Source organism: Sipha flava, unplaced genomic scaffold (genome assembly GCF_003268045.1).
Source record: "Sipha flava isolate LNK unplaced genomic scaffold, YSA_version1 101_pilon_pilon, whole genome shotgun sequence".
Lineage (NCBI taxonomy): Eukaryota > Metazoa > Arthropoda > Insecta > Hemiptera > Aphididae > Sipha > Sipha flava.
The window spans coordinates 1,069,105-1,090,316 of record NW_020271715.1 but is presented as its reverse complement, the minus strand read 5'-3'; the positions used below and the strand labels follow the sequence as shown (position 1 = coordinate 1,090,316).

Genomic DNA, 21,212 nt, shown 5'->3' with positions numbered 1-21,212 from the left:
TAGGGATGAGAGAGGTAGGGCAACACAACCTTGATGAAAGCATAGAAGCACCCAACATTTTTATTACTATTAGTGTACCGTCGGTTCCAGTTGCGCGTTTATAGAAGCCGCTAGTATCCAATGGTGAAATCTATAAGGGTAAGTCAATTTTTAGTATTATATTTTATTTTGCTTTTACTTCGATATATTTATTTATTATAAATATTAACCTCAAACTCTTGCCGATTATTCAAAATTATAATAAATTAAATGCATACATACGTACAGTAAAAGTTTAAGTTAGGCAAAAATATATTAAATAACATCATAAAAGATATCATACAAGACTAATAAATACCGTTAAGCAATAAAGTGAAATCTCAGAGGTTATGTACCTACATGTTTTTAGCCAATATTATATTACAGTACATCATTGCAGTGCCTAGAATTTTAAATTGCCATTTTCAGTACGCACAACGCACAAAACCGTATTATATTGTTCATTAATAAATAATAATTGTTATTCTAAACGTTTGTATGTTGTATTTACGCAACGCATAAATCCGTATTCGATATTTGTTCCATGTCGATTCATAAAAACGTATATACATGATGTATACACGTAGTACTACAATCCTCGAAATACATCTAAAGATATTGTTAAAATTCTACTTAAATTTTGTCCGCCAGACATTCATAAATAAATAAACATTTGAAGCCATAAATTGGACCATAGTTTACGATTTTAAGAATTTAAAAAAAAAAACACTAACCGTGCAGCATGTCCTTCGCAAAAATCCGAGGAAATAACCTATTTAACGTGCGTTTAGGTTGTTTATTTATAAACAGTCCGTTCCAATTAATTTAAACCAAAGAGCCCAGCCGACGTGTATTTATCGTTATTACACACAGATATTTGTTAACACACGCAGGTACCCACTCGGCAGTCAACGCCGGTTGTTACGACTGTCAAAGTCATAACCACGGGATTTCAAGGTTTCTAGTTTTATAATTATACATGCACGTGATAATGCAATTGGGTTCGATTTAGAATGTATACGCCGCATAGGTGTCGGGTGTTATTACATTTGAAGTTGTGTCGTATCGAACAGGTTTTCAATAGTAAATAATGCAGTTCGTTTACGCGCAGTGCGGCGAAGAATCCGTCGAAAACCGTTCCACAAAAAGATTTCACGAGCAGCATTTAACGCGGCAGCCCCGTGTGCAGTGTTTCGCTGGCGATGATTCCGCGTAATGTTTGCAGAACGACCGTACGTTATCGTCTCATATGAGTAGAATATTACGTGTTGTTCGCCGCTAACCTTACCGTAAAATTGCATACCCAAAACGCCGTCTTACGGTGTCAAGAACGCAGCTGCGTCCGGTATATAGTACGCTCCGCGTACATAGTGCAGTAATACCGTTCTCACGCCCAGCGCAGTTATCGCAGCAACGGGCAGAGCGGAGATGAGAATGGAAATGGGGGGGGAAGGAATGAAATATTTACAATTGCGGTTTACACGGTTATTCGCATTGTTAATTATGGGCTTTTCGAGAAGAATTTGACAAAGCTCGGTGGTCACGGTTGATGGTCGTCCGCGGTGAAAGTGAAACATCTTTAAAACATAAATGTATACAAAAAAAAAAAAAAATAATAATAAATAAATAATAATAATAATAAAACGACCTCCAAGGACGCGGTGCGTCCAGTTGCCGACGTGTTGTGTTGCATAATCGCGATCACAATAAAATAACGTCCATTGACAACTTACGGCCGGTGCGGTGTGACCCCTACAGTCACCGTGTTGTGAGACAAACACGATCGTAAAAAAAACCCGAGAGCTTAACGGATAACGGACACGCGCGCGCACAGAAACGTAATAAGAGTTGCACAAGACGTAGAGTTAGCAGTCGGGCGAGCGCGCGCTACTGGGGTTGACTTGTCCGGCGCCTCCGCGGAACCGTGAAAGTTTACGTTCCGTTTAGCGTTCACGCGGCGAATGTGTCGTCCGTTAGGTGCCGTCCAGACAAGGGCACATTTGAGTTGTGGTCATTGGGTTGGGGGGGGGGGGGATGAAACTAATTTTTTTTCAATACAAACTTAAAAATAATTTACAGTTCTTTACCTATAGCTCATGTTTCAGTTATAATGATAAAATATTATAATGATAGACTAGTAATTTATATTCTTAATTATTTATACATTACATTTCATTAATAAATCAATGTATTACATTCAAAAAAAAAAATACGTACCATAAGGGGGGAGGTGGAATGCCCCCTTCACCATCCCCTTATATACGCCTTTGCGTCCAGACGCACCTTTGCTAACCGACGAATATTACATTTCATGTTCCACACATGTGCCAGATAATGTTTTCGCAGCGTTCCACTTTCCAAGGCCTTTCGGTCCGGTTTCTAACGAATTTACGTTTACACACTATGACGATAAGTCGCGCGCGCAAAAAAAGTGAAATAAATACGTTCCCGATGAATTGGATTGCGCGCAAATAATCTGACGACGGTTGCGACGCGTAATATTATTATTTCTGTGTCGATCAATGGTGTAGTCATGATTTTTCCTGGAGGCTTTCGATTTATTCAGTCGGTTGACGTTCCTTTATTTTTTTTTTCCGCTTAATTACCGGTTAAATAAAAACTCGGGGCCTAAAATTGTATGCAGTATGACACATTTTGTCGAAATTTTAAGTGTGTAGTTCAAAATTAAAAAGTGTGTTGTGGTTTTATTATCTATATTATGGTATTTATTTTTAATTTTACATTCTTTTATTAAATTATTTTACATATTTTTAAAATTCTAAAATGTAACATCAGCAAAACCTAAAACACTTACTATTTAAACTGTATTACTCATTACCAGGGCTAGGATTTGTATACAATAAAAATTGTAAAATATGCATTTCATTTACCAAAATATACAAAAATATACATTTGAATTTTTATAAGATAAACACAAAAAATAAAATAGGTAAATTATTTATTGAAATACATCAGTGGTTGGCTGTTTGTCTTATATTATATATAATGTAATTGAGATATAAAATAAAAAAAAATTTAAAATAAACTTTATGTTTGATAAAAAAAATCAAGTTTTATACTTTTTAATCAGCAGGGCTGTAATTAAATACGAAATATTAATATTAAATTATAAATATTAATTACAAAATATACTATAAAACATTCATTTTTCACATTTTTATAATCAAAATATGCAATAATATTAATTTTATTCAATATATGCAAAAATACGCAAGATAAAAATACCACCATTTATCTCATCATAAGGTGATTCGTGGGCATTACTGACAAAATCAATAATTAAAAGTCGCAAAAAAAAATATGCTGTTGCATACAAATCCTAGCCCTGCTCATTACTGTTAATGTTAGAAAAGGGAGTATTACAAAATATTATATTATAAATGCACACTAGATATCGTTTTATAGTAGAAAAACGAATTCTGGTAAAACGTTGTAAAATATAGTTTTACTCTTATATTGCAAAATGTATGTATCACTTCAGAGGGGGAGAAATAAAGCTTGCATTTTTTACGGATGTTCAGTACATTTTAATATTATGTAATATTACGTAAAACAATTTAAATAAATCGAATATAAGCAAAATATCAACTGAAATAGAATTTCAGATTTGATAAAAATTTAAATGTTTTGATTAGTAGTTAGTATTATGTTACGAAAATATTTTAAACAATTATAATTTTAATATAAACATATTCATAAATAAAAGTCTGAATATTGAAAATTTCTTTATTACCGATATTTGTGAATGTTATGTTTCTAAAAATGATAACTTATTCTTGTATTTTACGGTTCTGGGTATCTAATATAATAAGATAAATATCTAATTTTAAATATTTCAATTGTGTAGTGAACATTTTTAAATTTTCGTTTTATTTGTAATTAGCTGTGTGTAGCATTTTATTATAACACAATACTATATAGGTAGTTTAATAAAATCATCTTAATAGAATTTTAAAGTTATTTTAATGCACCTAATTCTTTTAATTATTTTCACTTTCAAATTTTTAAATACGTTGATATTGTATTGTGTTATTAAAATGTTTTATTATAACTGTACAATATAATTTTAATTAAACTCGTGTATTTTTTTATATTTAAGCCTGGAAAATCTCGCTATAATAGACTTAATAAAGTATAAATTAATTCTTACACAATGTCTAGAGAATATAATCGTTTTTAGTTAATTCACACAGCAATTTGTTACATTATTATATAAAAAAATAAATAAATACTACGCTCGGTTATTAATTGAAACGCAAATTGTTTATACGTTTATATATGCTATGCTATTCTAATCGTTTAGTGTATGTATTATACGAGCGGGGATACACAACTAATCAACGGTGTATGAATGGTAATTTGATCGGAACGAGATTACCTTCGATAAATTGGATTGGAGAAATATCTGGAGAAAAAAATTACAACAATAATAACCTAGACCTTAAACTTGTACAGATGATCTCTGAAAATCTTACGCAACAGAAAAATAAAAAATAACTCTTCTTGTGTTAGATATTGAAATTCGTATAAGAATCATGACATTGAAATTGAACGTATTTTAAGAAAAAATTAACATATATGTATATGTAACAAACATATGGAAAATGTTGATACTATTTTTATCGATGCAAATACAAATGAATAGCTGTCCTTCAAATCCTATCAAATATTTACGCAGAGCTAGTAAATAAATATTCTCGAATCTCAAAACATAAAAATCGTCTCATACTAGGTATATTCCATTGTTTTATTTTAATTATACCATTAACGTGAATAAAATATTTATAAACGATCACCGGTAACGGTTAATAAGGAAAATAAATAGAAAGTTAGAATTGTATTCATTATAGCTGCAAATGTATTTATTGGTACTCAACTTACAAATATAATTTTACCTCTGTAATACAATATACACGTATTACATATTATAATGAAATACTTAAAGCACCCACTATATGTACATACATATGGGGCACTCAAGAAATGTAAGACCATGTGCTAAAATAAAATGTATTTCATATTATTTTTGAACATCCTTTGATTTCCATTTATATTATTATAATGAAAATATTCTATAAAACATGGTGTATCAAAAGTCTTCATCCAATTTCAAAAATTTATATTTATATTAAAAATGAAGATATAAGGGTGAAATAAAGTAAAATATATTCTTAAAATAGTTAAGTTTTATTTATTTTGGTTACAAATGTTCAATTGACCCCCATCGGTCGCCCGACATACATCTATACGGTAATCAAATTCTTCCCAAACGTTGCTGATCATATCTGGTGTCACGGCATTAACAGCATCTTTGATTCTGATTTTAAACTCTTCCAAGTTTGTAAGTAATGGTGGTACATACACTTTATCTTTTATATAGCCCCGTAAAAAAAAATCACACACTGTGAGGCCAGGGGAACGTGGTAGCCAGGGATGAATCACCAAATCGTCGTTTCCTTTACGCCCAATCCACCGCTGACGGAATTCATCGTTCAAATACCGGCGAATTTCTAACTTCCAGTGCAGCTCAAATACTTTGAGCAGTAGGAACTTCAGTTCCATTAATTCTTCGAAAATCACGTTGAACGGTTATTGCCGACTCGCTCTTATTGAAACGTATGACGCAAAACGATTTCTGTTGCGGAGTCGTCATAACGAAATAAACTAACGGTTCCTAGTTCACTAACCATTATGGTGCCAAATTTATCAACTAGATAACTTAAAATAAACTTAGTTATCTAATTTTTCCAATAATACATTGGTCATTAACCTGCGATTAACTGTTGCCGAACTATATGAGTTCGTAATCGGATGAAGAATTTTGAAACACCGTGTATAATACTTCCAAAACAGAATTTAACCAACAAAAATTATACTTCGTTCGTATACTATGCGGTTTTATATTATTCTACATATAATGAAATAATCTTACGTTCGAAAACTCCCGAGAAGATTAATTTATTTAATATTTTATTCCATAATTTTATTTAAATATATTTGAGGTATTATATTGTGAGGCTTAATATATGTTTATTTTTCATTATCATTGATTTTATTTTAATTATAAGTATAATTTGTATTAATTGAACGTGAAAATAATCACGATGATAATACATTAATACATATTATGAGCACTATGTGTATATAACACATTTATATAGAATGCATTTCATTCAAACTCTTACAGAATTCAAAATGGATATTACTTTTAATAAAAATTAACGTTTTAAATATTTATTATTTGGACACATCGGTCATATTTAATTTACAAAACGATCAAATCCCAGGCATTTGTAATATACCTGAATAAAATGGTAAATAAGTCGTAGACTTAAAATAACTCAAATGATCATTGTTTCACCATAGCTTTAATAATATATTATTTAAATTTCCAATTTTATATTAATTTAATTTTTTTAAAGAACGTGTAGATGTTTTATATCATTCGCGGCTGAAGACTAAAACTGAACAGTACGTTCATAGATCTTATATTGTACTAAATGCATTTCGATGATTCAAAACAATATACATATATAACTTCATTTTTATCTTTTTCATTTTATGTAGATTTGGCTGTGTAAAAAAAATGCCCAATGAAAAATTTAATGAATCATTATACTAATTATTATACTGCGATGATAAACAAAAAATGTTTGTATGTATATTGTTTTTAACGAAATCAAACCTACTGTAAAGCGTGAGCTATAGAACCACAAAACCTAATCATAGTTACATTAAAATCGGTTCAATAGAATGAAGGCATCTTGTAAACTATAGTTAAATTATCTTACATAATTAACAACCAAAGATTAATATCATTTTTAGTAAATCGAGTTGATTTACAATAATAATTGAGCTTGTAACCTATACAATAACAGTTTTAATGTAAAAACAAATCAAATAAATACGAAAAATAAAAACCGCAAAACAGATCTACCATTAAAAATGTATGAAAAAACCAAAACACCAAACTTAAATATACACAAAACTACTATAAAGTGAACTGTAAAATATTTTATAATCAATGGTAGCATGAATTGTATGTTTATAGTTTATATGTTTTATATTAATGCGTTCACATTACTCGAAATTATGTATGTAAATTATAATTTCTAATGTTATACCATAGTAATATAGTAATTATAATATACATAGGTACACCTAATATGTATATGTATATTTTGTTTATGTCACTATTATTATTGGAAACGTTAGTTTAACTGTAATATAAATGCAGTGTACTTTGATATTTTGTATCAACCGGTTGTTATAAGTTTTTAACTGATAAAATTTTTCATTTTGATTACTCCACTACCATCAAGCAACTCATCTAATATTCGTTTTCGAAAATCGGATGCGTGTGGACCATATGATATTACCTGTTATTTATATTTAATGTGATGTTCAGTGTGTATTTTTGAATTGCAAATTATATTTATGAAAAATTATGATATTATCACTAATACTATCTCTTCATTTTTTTAGTGCGATTTTATCGAATTTGACCTCATATTATTAATGATTAATTATCTACAAAATAGGTTATCATGTTCAAATTCAGCCGTACTGCGTATTATTAGTACGGTGTGATTTGTAAACCTTAACTTATGTTGTGACATTTACTTTAGAAAACATTTGAAATTTGATATCCGACTACATATGTGGTACGCGTATGAAAGTATAAAGTACCTATCTATGTATCAGGTATACATAAATGTTTGGATGTTAATACTCGAAATAAAACTTAGTAACCTAATTTCGCGTAAAAAAACACAACAATTAAATACAAACCTTGTGTATTCCATTGTAGATTTTTTTTTCGTTTAATTTTTTATTTTCTTACTTTTATTATTATTATCATTTATTTATTAAAGTTACGTTAGGGTCATCAGATAGAACTACACAGCCTTGTATCTATTTTATTTATTATAATACATTATGCACATATTTTTTTTCTTTACCATCGCTGTTATTACTTTTGATACGCAATGTACTGTCCTCAATGTTCAGCAACCGTGAACCAAAAACCGGAATAAATCGTTGCCACCGAACATTGTGCGAGCGTACATGTTTACTCTAACGATGACCCTAAAGAATCATTACGATCACAAATATTACATGTGAACATGTTCACTCCAACGCATCTATAATTCGCACAAACATTATTTTTGCTTAATGAAACATTTTACGGAAAAAAAATAATTAAAGAAATAGTACACGCATGCCTATTAATATATTTTACTTGTAAAAATTACAAGAAACGATAACGCGATGACGTACACAAGGTCCGGCAAGTATTAAATAATAGCATTGGGAGATTAGCAAAAGAATGAATATAATTTATTATTTGAAAATAACCGCCGTTGGAATACATCAACCTTGAATCGAATAATAATTGTATAATCTCGAAAAAAAATCTCCTTTGTCGACAGAGTGAAAAAGAACGTCGTGATCCATAAAAACGATTATCGGAAATGCTTAATTGGTTGGCAGTTTTATTATCTGCGATTTTTTTTTCGACCACAATAGTAAAACTACCAACTAGACGGCGTCCAATTATTATGTAGAGTTTAACGAACTACATTCCACACGTAGTACGCACGTATCTGCGTCAACTGGTTGTGTAATCTCTGGTATTATATTCAAATAAATTAATGAACTAAATCACGCTTGTAAAACTAGATTATAATCCATTTGATTAACAATAGATATGAGTTATACTCAGACTGACTGCTTCAATAACATTTATTTGGACCGAATGTCTAAAAAAAAATATTTTCCATACAGTAAGTACACATCGACAATTTCACAATCAAAACGGAACAGCTTACATTTTTATTTACATGAAACGTGGTGTATTGATTGAGATTTGATAAATTTTATTTTTAAATTACATTTGTATATACTTGTATAAGTCAGATAAGAAAATAAATGCTCATTAGTTTGTTTAATTTATAAATTGTTTTATATTTATAAATTATTTAATAATATGATGTTTGTTTATCATTCATTTTCGTTAGTTTTATAAATGCAATTTAATTGTAAATATGTGTCAATAATATACTTAAAATAATTGCCTAAATTAAATGCATTTATAAATACATATGTATACAAACTTATAATATGATATGATAATTCCTATAATATTCTGTTGTATAATTATAATTAAAAATAAATTAGAGAGTGAAGTGCTGAAGTATTATGCAAAATGAGTAGAGAACATATTTTTGAAGTTCCGCGTATATAAATTATGTATAGTAAAATATATATTAACATTTAATTATAGTGTACGACATACCTACATTTAGCTTCCTGCGGTTATAATAATAAAAGTTTATAAACAATGTGTTCAATATTTTCTATTGAAACGTTCAGATTTTTTGCTGTCATTGGGTAATATTAATCTTATAATTTTTTTTTCTTTTCTTATAAAACCGTGATGTATTATTTTTTTTATTATAAACCATAAACGGATGTTAATATCTGCCAGTGCAATATGTTTGAATAATGTTGTGTTGATTGGAACGCCATCGTCGCGTCGTCTGATCCGCACCATGGCGTGTTTGTTTTCAAAACGGAAATTAATTGCATTAATCACGATTGAAGTTTCAAAAACAATAATCGTTTAAGTGTCAATAATAGCATATTCTCCAGACCTACGGGAGATTGCCCTTGACGGTATGCGTTTTACACTGTACTCATATACTATTTATTATTATATATGTACACGATATCCGGATGGTGATTATTATTGTTGAGCTCCAAGAACGTCGGGTGGCCTGTGACGTATTCGAATTAATATTATACTTATAAGCTACACAGCTCAGCATCGCCGTTGACGTAGGTACATAGGTTTCGTATGGTAGTCAACAGTAAATTGTAAACACTTTGCGCCGTAATTTAACAAACAAAACAGTAGTAGTGCCGAAAAATATAGGCGTAAGAACACATCATCAACATGTGATGTATATTTTATACATAAATAAGTACTATGCATATCAAAATGTTATACAATGCGTCGATACGAAACGCCCCGAGGATCAATTACGTCATAACTAGCTTGCAACGATTATAAACAAATTTATTTTATATTTACGTGCAAGTGGACTAGGCCTTTTAGCACATTTGTGTTTTACACGACGACGGGCACTATAATATTCGATCGCTGACTACAGTCCAACACGTTTATTCGGTTTTTCGTACGTACTATTTGATATTTATCCGCGTGCAGTCGTATAAGAGGTGCGATTTCGGAGATTTTCGAATTATGCATGACAGCTTTAGTCGCCAGTAGCCACCCACCCCGGCACGCGCACTCGCGAGTGACAAAAGGTAAGTCACGATTTAATCTCATCGCCATTTAATGTCACGTGCACACGGCGTGATAGTGCGTCGAGAATTAGTTGTTCCCAGGTGAAAGGATACTGGGTAGCATTTCGAAAGGGAATTGTATTGTCTCCGAGTCTGTTGGTGGCCTTTGTTATGGGGAAGGAGATGATTTATGCCCCAAAGAACTCCTCAAACGTCGCGTATCCATTCGTTTACGTTTATAGTTTCGTTTCTATTACCAAGACAATACGCATGTGTACAAGGTAATTGTCGATTGATGATCGCGAAACTGTTGTATGAATTACACTACATGTTCGCTCTTTGAGTTCTAATTAATTATTAATAACAATTCACCGAGTCTTTCGAATTGGCAACGCGGCCGAGCGCCATATAATTTCCATAACATTTAAATCCAATATCAATTCGAATGTTTATAGTGTACTGATAAAAATAATTGTTTATTTCACAACTGTAACAAACACGTCCTCTCACTCCAGTTGGTTATTTATAGATTTTCAGTCTTAAATTTTCAAACTTTTATTTTGTGAATATTATCAAGTTTTTTCGCGATAATATTTATTATTTATTATCGTAGTTTTCGAATATTACATCAATAACATACTTTCACGACCGTGGTAAATACGGATATCAAACAATTATATTATAGAGTAAAATAATGAACATAACTTCCTAAATATTATTTTTTATCTTGGTAAACGATTATTATGATTTATAGCAATTAATTCGATATAATCTAAAGCGAATTAATCATTCATGACCTCTAAAACTAAATGCATAATTTATAAATTTGATAAAAAATTAATTTAGATATTTGTGAGTATAATTTAAATATGATTACAATGTAAAATATTTAACTAAATTACCTGCTTGCGTGTAAGGGTACGGATAAAATAAGATTTTATGTCGCTTAGAAAACACCCCTAAACAATAACTCCTGGGAATGGTACAGTTCGGCGATTTATCAATAGGATATTTGGCGAATGGTCATATATACAATTGTATTAAAATAAATCTTAAACCATCGAATGTTATCCATTGTCACAATATGATTACCATATTTTTGAACTTTTAACTTTAAACATTTTTATTTCAAAACTTTGTATAAAACAAGTCTTAAGAAAAATAAAGATCGAAACATTTTTTCATACGATGGTTTCATGTTTATTTTGGATAATGTTATTGCTGAAGGTACTAGATGATTTTGACGATGCCAATGTAAAGATAGGTGTTTAGTTTGTTTACACACAGATATTGTTGATTTCGAGTTATGGTTTGTGGTACAAGTCGTAATATTTGTATAAATAATTGCATTCAAAAAACAATATTCTAAGTGAAGGTCGATTTGAAATATTCACGATACATATAGAGTACTATAATATGTTACGTGTAATAAAAAATTAATACTTTTATTTGAAAACCACAAGTCATAAGATGAAATATTTATAGTAATTTATTTTATGAAAAAAACAATTCTATTAAAACATTCACTTGAAAATTAAAAATTAAAACAATCGAGCTTGTTCACGAAGATTATCGATTTGATAGTAAAAGTGAACTGAACAAAATCTTTTGATTTCAAAGTGTTTAACTTAAATTATAATGATCAGAAAAAAATAACCTATGTTTTAATCAACATTTGACTTGAAGCCAAAAACACCAAACAAGAAATTTGTTATGTTATTTCATAAAAATTCAATATAAATACTGATCGGATGAAATTGAGTTCCTGGACTTGTACAGATATTCAATAACACCGAAGGAAAAGCCAATATAAAATCATATTGATATCACTTAAGCAGGTACCATGTATGTAAAATATTTTCGATTAAGCACTTTGCTATGCGAAATGTTTGATATATTATTATAGTTTGATCGTACGAGTATAAACGTTGTCGCTTCCCAAAGAATCTTAAAAAACCTTCCACCATATAGGAGGAAGTAAATGGAGGAGGGCTGAGGGCTCAATCCCGACAGCCCCCTCCCAAAAAAAATTACAATTGTATCACCCTACACATAGTGTATCTCATATATTTATAATATTCAGCTCCTCCTCTGCCACAAACCTCAAACACTATTTGTGGCTATGCCCACACATCCAACCGCAACGGCCCTCGAAGTGATGAACGTGATGTGATCTAATTTTTATTTTTTAAAGCTCTTTGTAAAACTATTAAACTTGACAGTTGCTGTAACAATAACAATTAATCGAATTAAAATATTAAAATACATACTAGAAATAAAAGTGCCGCAATCATAAAACCATTTAAGTTATCAGAGCTTGAATAACTTAAATACCGGTCTCACGAACAAAGGAAATGATAAGCATAATTTCCGGTTTCGAATTAGAATTTAGAACAAATGGGATATCGAGAGAATTGACAAAGGCAAATAGTATATGACGTTTTATAGATACGGAGGGACAATCAAAGAGAATACGGTCTTTCCCGAATGGAGTGTGCAGAGAGTGTTAGGGGAAGAATCATTGAGATTTTAGAGAAGGTAAAATATGATGCGATTTATACGTAATAGGAGTCGAAAACGTTTATTGCTCGCGGTTCGTAATAATCGACGCGCGCGAGCGAATATCCGATCGGGTCCGGTGATCGACGGCCGTTACATCGTGGCCGTCGAACCGACCGGGTGACCTGAGCACGTCGAAGCACTCGTGAGCGCACGCCTGCAGCGCCGTCGGCCTGGAACGCGGGTCCAGCCGGAGCGCGGCCATCACCAGGCGGACCGAATCGCGCGGCGCCGCTGCCGACCGGAGCGCGGGTGGACGGCGGACCAACGCGCGTTGATGGGACGCGCTGACGCCCGGGAACGCGGGCGCGCCGGTCATCAGCTCGGCGTACACGCACCCGGCGCTCCACACGTCCACCGCGGTCGTGTAGTGCGTCGCGGTCGCGAACAACAGTTCCGGGGCCCGGTACCGTCGGGAACACACGTACAACGCGAGTTGGGCCGGCCGTCCGTCAGGTCCTTGGCGGAGCCGAAGTCGCACAGCTTCAGCGCGTCCGTCCACGGGCACAGCAACATGTTGCGCGGCTTCACGTCCCGGTGGCACAGCCCCGCGGTCCCGTGCATGTAGCCCAGGCCCCTGAACATCTGGTAAGCGTACAGCTTGCCCTGGCTGACGCTCACCGTGCGGCCGACCGAAGCGTAACGCCGGATCACCCGGTCCAAGTTGGTCGGCATCAGTTCCATGACCAGGTTCAGTCGTCTGTCGAACGTTCCGTTTCCTAGGCACACACGTACGCACACTCTGAAGTCGGGAAATCAGTCCGGCTTGGACTATTCCCTTTAATAATTAAACATTCACAGTTTACAACGATTTTTCGTGTCTGGTTTTATTGATGATTATTAGTAAACATTTAGTATTCTTAAGTCTGTCAACCTTAAGTTGTTACTTCAAAATTATACCCACGTCCATCTTAATTATTACGCTGTATTTGAGTCCACTGTTCATTTCAGACCTTCTGTCATGGTGGGGGAGGGGGTATCGTACATTTTTAAGGGGGTACCTATGCTAAAAGAGTTAAATTAAAAATTAATATTATCATCCGCATATTAATTTTATGAGCGTTCCGGTTCGTAAAATTTTACATTTCGAGCGCTGATGTATACCAATTAATGAACCATTATGAATATAATAGCACAATAGGTGAATATTTTAAAAATAATTGCGTTCCAAATATATAAATGCATAGTATGTAAATATATTTCCGCGATTCAGAAGTATTAAGTCCACGTTTATTTATATTAAGGTTCTACATATTTTTCTTCGGTATTAAAATTAATAATTAATTGATTTTAAGATAATTTAGATAATTTAAGTTTATCGGGATATTCGAATAAATATTATGATCAAAGTCCAAATAACAGTTGATTTTACGTCACTAATAAAAATAATAATATGGTGTACACTATATATATTATTATTCATACTCAAAAATATATAATTTTCAAGAGATCGATTTTCTTGACCAGTACTTTTTTTAGTAAGTACTCCTTAAATGAATATTTTTTAGGTGAATAAAGTTATAATTCTATTTATTCATGAATATGTTTTTAAATTTAAAACTACATTTTTCTGATTGGAATCCTTCTTTATTTATTTATTTTTTCTATCAATAGTCTTTATTGAAAACCATTAATAAAAATTAAAAATGTTATTTTTGTATTAGTTTTAGTATTTTTTGGATTTTTATAGAACCAAGAGAGTTTTGAAATTTAAATAATGTTTGTAAATCAAACTAGTTAAAAGATCGAGAGGTTCATTGCCGAAATAGTGATTTAAAATTAAATGGTAAAATTATGGTACAGTTCGTTTGTATGCTTTTTTTAATTTGTTCAGTATTATATTTATTACGGTTATAAGATTTCATGGTTTGATTAAATAAAAATAATAAAAAATGACTAAGTTTAGGAATACAGATAGAAATGATAAAAATATGAAAAAAATGTTCAAACAGGAAGAACACGTTATTTTGGGTAGAATAAAACTGTGTACGGGGATGGAAAAGCAAACCAAAAATAACTTAATTTCCTTCCCCATTTCATCCGCTGTATATTTAACCGGTACGTTTTTCATTCAAACGACTTAAAAAAATTTTTAGAGTTTAAATTTTTTTAGAGATTTCGGTTGAAAAATGTGTTTAATAAGAAAAAACAACAATAAATGGAACCATTTTTGGTTAAAAAACAAAACGAATACACATACATAATTATGTTATAGGACATGAGCGTTTTATATAATTAATAATAATAATAATAATAATTTTATAATTATACATAATTATGCAATAGACGAATGTGATGTTTTTCAGTAAATTGTTTAAGAACAACATTCTTAAGGTTACGATAATCCGAAACGTCTCGGGTGACCGTGTAGTAACATAAACACTGCGTGACGACGGTTACGGTGACAAAGTGATAACATTGATGATAGTAATGGTAGGTAATAATAATAAAAACGCCATTACATGTTGTAGAAAAACGTTACAATAATACAATATTATTGCATAAAGCTACGATTTTATTACGATCGTAACATTTTCGTTGGGCGGTCACGTGTGCCGTTGTTATTTGAATTGTTATCGTTGTTACCGGAATAAAAGTAGAACAGCAGTCGGACGACGTTCGGGTGCCGCAGCCGCGTGTGCACGTCCAGTTCGTTGCGGCCTCCGCGGCCGTACGGCAACCGGGTCTGTTTGACGGCCACCGGGCGTCTCGAGCCGCGGCCGAGCAACACGGCCCGGTAAACGGTGCCGAACGTGCCGGCGTCCAACGGTGTGACGCACGTGATTCGGTACCGGTCGCCGGCGGTCGTCGCGGGGTCACCGTTTCCCGTCACCGCGGTGACGTCGTCCCGGCCGTCGCGGTGCATGCGTCCGACGACGACGACCAATGGAACCGGACGCGAAACCGTGCCGTTGCGGGCGTGAGGCGTCAGCCTAACCTAGGCGCAACCTAAGATGCGTGCCGGGCCCGACGTGCGAGCGTACCGTTTGCGGATCGCGGAAATCGTTGCGGTTACGGCGCGCGCGGCCGAGTGTTTGCGTAGAAAACGTAGTACGAGCTTGTTGTGGAGTCGGACGATAAATTTGACGAACGGTACTGGATATTATGATTTTATGGTTTAAATCGAACTCTTGCGAACGACACAATAATTATTTTTACAGCCAAATCGCGCGTCGGTCGAATATTCACGGAGGGACATATGAGTATGATCGAACTAATCTTGTGGATTAATTTCTGCGCGTGTTTCCGCGACTGCTTGTTGATTGTTTGTTTGGATAGCAATCTTGTTTTGCGTTTTTTTTTTTTTTTTTGAAATAACAAGGATAAATGTATTTACTAGCGGTGTACAACTTCATACTGCTTTTTTAATAAGCTTGCTCCTGCAAACACGCGGATAAAGCTTCGGATGTTGTGCGTTTTTTGAATTTATCTTTTCCTTTCGATATTTCTGCATATAACTTTTCCATATTTTGTTGTTCTATTCGGTGTAAGTGTTCCATTTTTTTTCATAAATCGATATTTCCTTCAGCATGTTGACTCATACAGGCTGCAAATGTCAACTAATCAGCAGAAATTATTTGTCTAAAATCCTTAGTTTTTCGTATTTTATTCGACCATTCGATTCGCCGACATTTTTATATTAATATAACATTATTTTTAAAAAATCGTTATTGCTAGCAGCTTACAATTTATTTTCTATTAAATTAGTCTAAATGTAGTGTAATAACTTGACGGGCATTTTGTTATTTAATATGCTCGTTTTTCATTTTAGTCAATATTTTTTTCTGAACGTTTATGCACAAGTTCGTTTAAGGATTTTCTAGTCATTGCATTTAATATTGCTGTTACTTTTAAAAAGTATTACAATAATTATTATAAAAAAAGAACATTAAGAAGCAAAAGAAATATTCTACCAGGTTCAATCGACACCGTGTTTACAATCGTTTTGCATAAACTACGTTAGTTTAAATTATATGATTTTGGCATCCACTCATACTAGCACAACTAAATATTATTAACTGCAATCATTTAAATATTATTTGGATTATATTTTCCGGTATTATCACAAACAAATAGCAATTACTTAACTGTATAAATTATAATAATTACGTTGGTCGCAACGATAAAGCCAACTTCTATAAAAATAATGTCACCACAGTATTAAAATGATATTAAACTAAATGGTGTAAATCGGCGAAATATTTTTCTTTAAATATCTAACCCTAATAATCTATGTTATGCGATAAAAAAATGTTTTTTCTTGGCGACACTCGGACACATATAGATTTATACAAAAATAATATTAATTCCTTTACGAAATCACGTAAACATTTTAAAAAACAAAAATAGATGACATGTTAAATTGCAATAGGAAAAAACTATACTATATCGAACCAATTAAATGTCAACCCATCTACTATCCAAAAACATAACAGTTATTTTAAATCGCTTATAAAATAATAAATATTTAAGCACATACATAAATTATTATATTGTACACAATAAACGAAACAACAAAATGTAAAACAAGCTATACTGAACTTTAAACTCACTATTTAGGAAGCCATCTAGAACAATGTAACATGTTGTTTTCATCTCTTTGTACATATTAAACTTAAAGAAAATTAGTATTGTCATAATTTTAAACGTTTTTTTAAATATATTTATTTTAGTCAGATTTTTTGTATAAATACTTCGTTGGTATAGCTGTGGTCCGCCGAGAATCGCAAGTGCTCCGTCATGTACGCACAGTGTCGGGGCGAGGGCGTAGGCGGTGACGATGTACCGTCACGCCACGTATAGTTGACGATGACGGTTTTTCCCACGGTTATTCGATCGATTTTAAATCCGTTTTCTGCAGTAGAACCAGATCGAGTCGTTAAAAATGACTACATTAATACATGTACATACAGTTTCTGTTGTTCTGCGGCAAATGCAACGTTCCTTGGACAGTAAGACTAAACATTTCATGATTCCCATAACGGAAATTATTCGCAAGAAGCATTAGTTCTTCATCTGTTTCATACTTCAAAATTATATAAAGTATAACCACGTCCATTTTGATGTACTACTAAACATCAAATGACTAAAATTGTTTATTCCAAACCACGCAGTCGTAAACACGCATCGTAGCAAAACACTTCCATTACGCATCGCGCACCACGCAATCACGGATGCGCGGTTATAGGAAATCAAGGCTTAAACGTGCTCCGAAAGTATCACGCGCAGGGCTGGATTAAAGGGAGATTGGGGAGGCTTTAACCCCTGGCCACAAGTTGAAAGGGACCACAATAAGCTGCTAATTTTTTTTCATATAAAACGATATCAAATAAATATGTTAAAATAAATAAAATGTTATTATAGTTTTCAACTATACAAATAAATTAAACTTATTTTAATTGATATTTATTACAAATAACTAAATCTGAAGAAAAAAATGGAACGGTTTTTTTGTAAAAGGGCCTCATTAAAAACAATAGCCCTTTTGTATTATTACCATAATCCGGCCCTGATGACGCGGCACGTGTGGAGATCAAATAAAGATCGACGAACCGATGAGTACAAATAAAATTATTATTTTTCTGCTTAAACAAGAATGTTTCATACCTCTTTGGATACGTTTAATACGATCATTATATAAATATGAAATATTTTTTATTATAAATTACCGAAATTAATTACATACATCAATACATCGATGTTGAATAATTATTTATAAATAAATATACGCGTGTATTGTTTGGAATAAACTTTAAACTCTCTAACTTGAATTTTTAGTTTCTAACTAACGATTTTGTTTAGTACTTATGATACTTAATGTCTTATAATGAAGTTATTAACATTTATAACAGTTAAATGTAAAAATCATTTTTTTCAAAACGAAAAAGCATTTTTGACTAAAAAACAAACCGTCTACACCCGTTCGTCTATTAGGGCTTAAATTATTATTACACCAACTATCCGAATTGTTTTCTGAATAGGATGATTGGTTAATTAAAATTATGAAATTAAACTGCAAGTCTTACCAGTATATTCTCGGCTTTCTGATATTCGTTTCAAAGTTAAATCTGTATAGTTTTACATCCATATTATAAATTTTTTTTTTTTGCAAGGCGTACGATTTCGTTCACACATTATTGAAAATAAAATATGTATATTAAAATACGTAAAAATAATGATTTAATCGGAATAGTGTATATTAGGGGTGGCGAACCTATAGCACGCGTACCAAAAATAGCACGCACAAAAAATTGAAATTGTACAAAATTGAAAAATTGTACAAAAAAAAAAAAAAAATGTTTACTATTAATAAAATATTGGTTGTAAGGAATTAAAATAAACAAATTATATATATCTTAAAAATGACAATATTCCTTAAGCTTTCATATTTTTCGTCAACCTATGTTAGTGAAAGCTTATTCTCCATAAAAAATGTAATTGATTTGAAGAAAAGAAAGGTTTTAACCAACGAACCAATTGCTGCTTGTGTTTCACTAAGAATGACTAAAGTTTAATAAAAATAATGTAATAAATCTGTAATTTTGTTTATAGTCTTAGAAAATATAATTTCCTTTGGGCACGTAAACGATTTTAAAAACCTGAAAAGGAAAAATTTGGCACTTGAACCTAAAAAGGTTCGGCATCCCTGGCGTATAGGTATATAATTTTATGCCGCGGGATGAGTACTTTAACGAGAGGTGGGTACATACGTGATTGCAGAGTTATAAAATGTTTTTATTTCTCCTACTGAGGGGGAGGGGGATAGATGGTGTCGAAATGGGTAAAACAAAATCGAGTATCAATTTGTTTGGTATTTATTATTATTTTTTTCAAAGGCTCAGGTTTCAACGTAGCGCATATTGCACGTATTATGTTATTATTGCTAAATCGACGGGAGAGTTCACTGTGAAAACAATGTCGAGATAGTTTTTTCACATTTATACGAAGACGAACCACGCATTATCGATCGCGATGGTAAAACACGTCTTAATCATACATTCGCACTATCGGACCCACACGCACGCCGTGTACGCACACACGAATGGAACAACAATTGGAACACGTTGATCGAGCGCATTGACCTTCAAGTCGTGCCGAACGGTAGAATACGTACGCGCGAAAACGATAATTTATTTAAATCGTAGGTATTTCCTATGCACCGTCTCGACATCGTATCACATCCGTGTAAGTACACCTGTGTACCCTGTAATAGGTGTGTTTTAAATATATTCGTGTATATATATATATACGTATACACACCTACAAGTGGGTTGCAATCGTTATTGCGAATCGTATACAGCGTGTTTGATGTTTCCATCCCCCCGGCGCCGATGAAAAACAAGTATATATAAATAATGTAGATTCGCGGTGCACGTGACGGGTGCAGGCGTTAAGAAAAAACTCGTTTTCGACTTTCTAGAACGGAAAATCCCAAACCAACGTCGTCGGCTTTGTAGGCCGTTTTCGGCCCAACCGATATTGCGTACCCGTACGTGAACATTACAATGGTCGATTTACATGACATCGATGCCAAATTCTCGTGACCTGTAAAAATACAAATTTAAACGGGTAAACTACCGTTGATATTGTTGTATTTTAATCCTTGAACGTTATTCGAAAATCGTATTAAACTTATGAAGATATCATTTCTGTAAAAAAAAAAAAAAACCAACTGCTCAACACGAACGCACACAGGCGTAACACACGCGCGTATGTATATTTAATATAATTGCACTGATTATGTATTTCGTCGACTACCATGGATGTACAGATGCTCATGTTACTTGTACACCGCACAGATAATTGGACGTCGGGTTTTAGTAGTAATAAAACAATTTTTCCGCAATTCATTATTTGCACTCAAGCCGTTTGGCTCGATACGTGTGTTATGTGTAAATATAATACTGTTGACGTTTTTAAACAACATTTTATTGTAATGATCTTTCCGTATTTAACCTGTTTTTTACAAAAGACCACGACGAAATGCGTAACACCTAATGAAACGATGATGCCTTACGATTATTTTCTTATTGGAATACATTAAAATAAATGTGTTTGCTATATTATATGCAACAAACAAATCTTATAGATTTGTTTTCGGTAAATCACACAAAATGTGTAGAACACCTGCATAGGCTCGATTTAGTATTTATTGCCAGCCATTTGATAATATATAATGTACAATCGCTTTTGCACATTAAAATCGTTCGTACACGTATTGGTTTCGTACCAAGATTAATAATTCGGAAATCAAATTATTTAATACAGATATATTTCATGCATACTATAACGCATTATATGTG

General features: G+C 32.5%; 2 protein-coding genes across 3 annotated transcripts in view; one reads left to right on the top strand and one right to left on the bottom strand.

The window, feature by feature from the left end:
- Nucleotides 1–50: 50 nt before the first annotated feature.
- Nucleotides 51–21,212, top strand: part of LOC112681196 (laccase-1-like) — a 39,076-nt gene continuing 17,914 nt past the window's right edge. The window contains exon 1 of one of the 2 annotated variants that reach the window (XM_025551458.1): nucleotides 51–138. The gene's annotated coding sequence lies outside the window, so the exon portion shown is untranslated. Of the gene's footprint in view, nucleotides 139–10,155; nucleotides 10,372–21,212 lie in introns of those variants that run through there. The other variant, XM_025551466.1, reaches the window with a different exon arrangement.
- On the bottom strand, nucleotides 12,525–16,001 carry LOC112680427 (shaggy-related protein kinase GSK2-like). The gene is given in 4 exon segments (XM_025550518.1): nucleotides 12,525–12,575; nucleotides 13,007–13,336; nucleotides 13,339–13,628; nucleotides 15,496–16,001. Coding segments are annotated over 4 exon segments (951 nt in total). The 5' UTR covers nucleotides 15,776–16,001.